Source organism: Oncorhynchus masou, unplaced genomic scaffold, assembly GCF_036934945.1.
Source record: "Oncorhynchus masou masou isolate Uvic2021 unplaced genomic scaffold, UVic_Omas_1.1 unplaced_scaffold_1497, whole genome shotgun sequence".
In the NCBI taxonomy this organism is placed as follows: Eukaryota; Metazoa; Chordata; class Actinopteri; order Salmoniformes; family Salmonidae; genus Oncorhynchus; species Oncorhynchus masou.
In genome coordinates, this window is record NW_027004978.1 from 40,540 (window position 1) to 41,772 (window position 1,233).

At 56.2% G+C, this 1,233-nt stretch overlaps 1 protein-coding gene across 1 annotated transcript; it reads right to left on the reverse strand.

The window, feature by feature from the left end:
• Positions 1 to 264: 264 nt before the first annotated feature.
• Positions 265 to 867, reverse strand: LOC135531034 (small proline-rich protein 3-like). The gene has a single exon (XM_064959178.1). The coding sequence runs from the start codon at positions 865 to 867 to the stop codon at positions 265 to 267; it is 603 nt and encodes a 200-aa protein (XP_064815250.1).
• Positions 868 to 1,233: the final 366 nt, after the last annotated feature.

Sequence of the window (1,233 nt, forward strand, 5' to 3'; positions counted from 1 at the left end):
TAGGGTCAGAGGACCATGGTAGGGTCAGGTATGAGGACCATGGTAGGGTCAGGTATGGTGATCATGGTAGGGTCAGGTATGAGGACCATGGTAGGGTCAGGTATGAGGACCATGGTAGGGTCAGGTATGAGGACCATGGTAGGGTCAGGTATGGTGATCATGGTAGGGTCAGGTATGAGGACCATGGTAGGGTCAGGTATGAGGACCATGGTAGGGTCAGGTATGAGGACCATGGTAGGGTCAGGTATGAGGACCATGGTAGGGTCAGTATATCATGGTAGGGTCAGATGAAGACCATGGTAGGGTCAGGTATGGTAGGGTGAGGACCATGGTAGGGTCAGGTATGGTGATCATGGTAGGGTCAGGTATGAGGACCATGGTAGGGTCAGGTATGAGGACCATGAGGGTCATGGTAGGGTCAGGTATGAGAACCATGGTAGGGTCAGGTATGAGGACCATGGTAGGGTCAGGTATGAGGACCATGGTAGGGTCAGGTATGAGGACCATGGTAGGGTCAGGTATGGTGATCATGGTAGGGTCAGGTATGAGGACCATGGTAGGGTCAGGTATGAGGACCATGGTAGGGTCAGGTATGAGGACCATGGTAGGGTCAGGTATGAGGACCATGGTAGGGTCAGGTATGAGGACCATGGTAGGGTCAGGTATGAGGACCTTGGTAGGGTCAGGTATGAAGACCATGGTAGGGTCAGGTATGAGGACCATGGTAGGGTCAGGTATGAGGACCTTGGTAGGGTCAGGTATGAAGACCATGATAGGGTCAGGTATGGTGATCATGGTAGGGTCAGGTATGGTGATCATGGTAGGGTCAGGTATGAAGACCATGGTAGGGTCAGGTATGAGGACCATGGTAGGGTCAGGACAGCTCAGACAGGCCCAGAGCCCAGGACAGCTCAGACAGGCCCAGAGCCCAGGACAGCTCACAGGCCCAGGGCCCAGGACAGCTCAGACAGGCCCAGGACAGCTCAGACAGGCCCAGGGCCCAGGACAGCTCAGACAAACCCAGGGCCCAGGACAGCTCAGACAGGCCCAGTACAGCTCAGACAGACCCAGGGCCTACCTCAGGACAGACCCAGGGCACAGCTCAGACAGACCCAGGCCCAGTACAGCTCAGACAGGCCCCAGGGCCCAGGACAGCTCAGACAGGCCCAGGACAGCTCAGCTCAGACAGCTATGAAAGACCCAGGGCCCAGGACAGCTCAGACAAACCCAGGG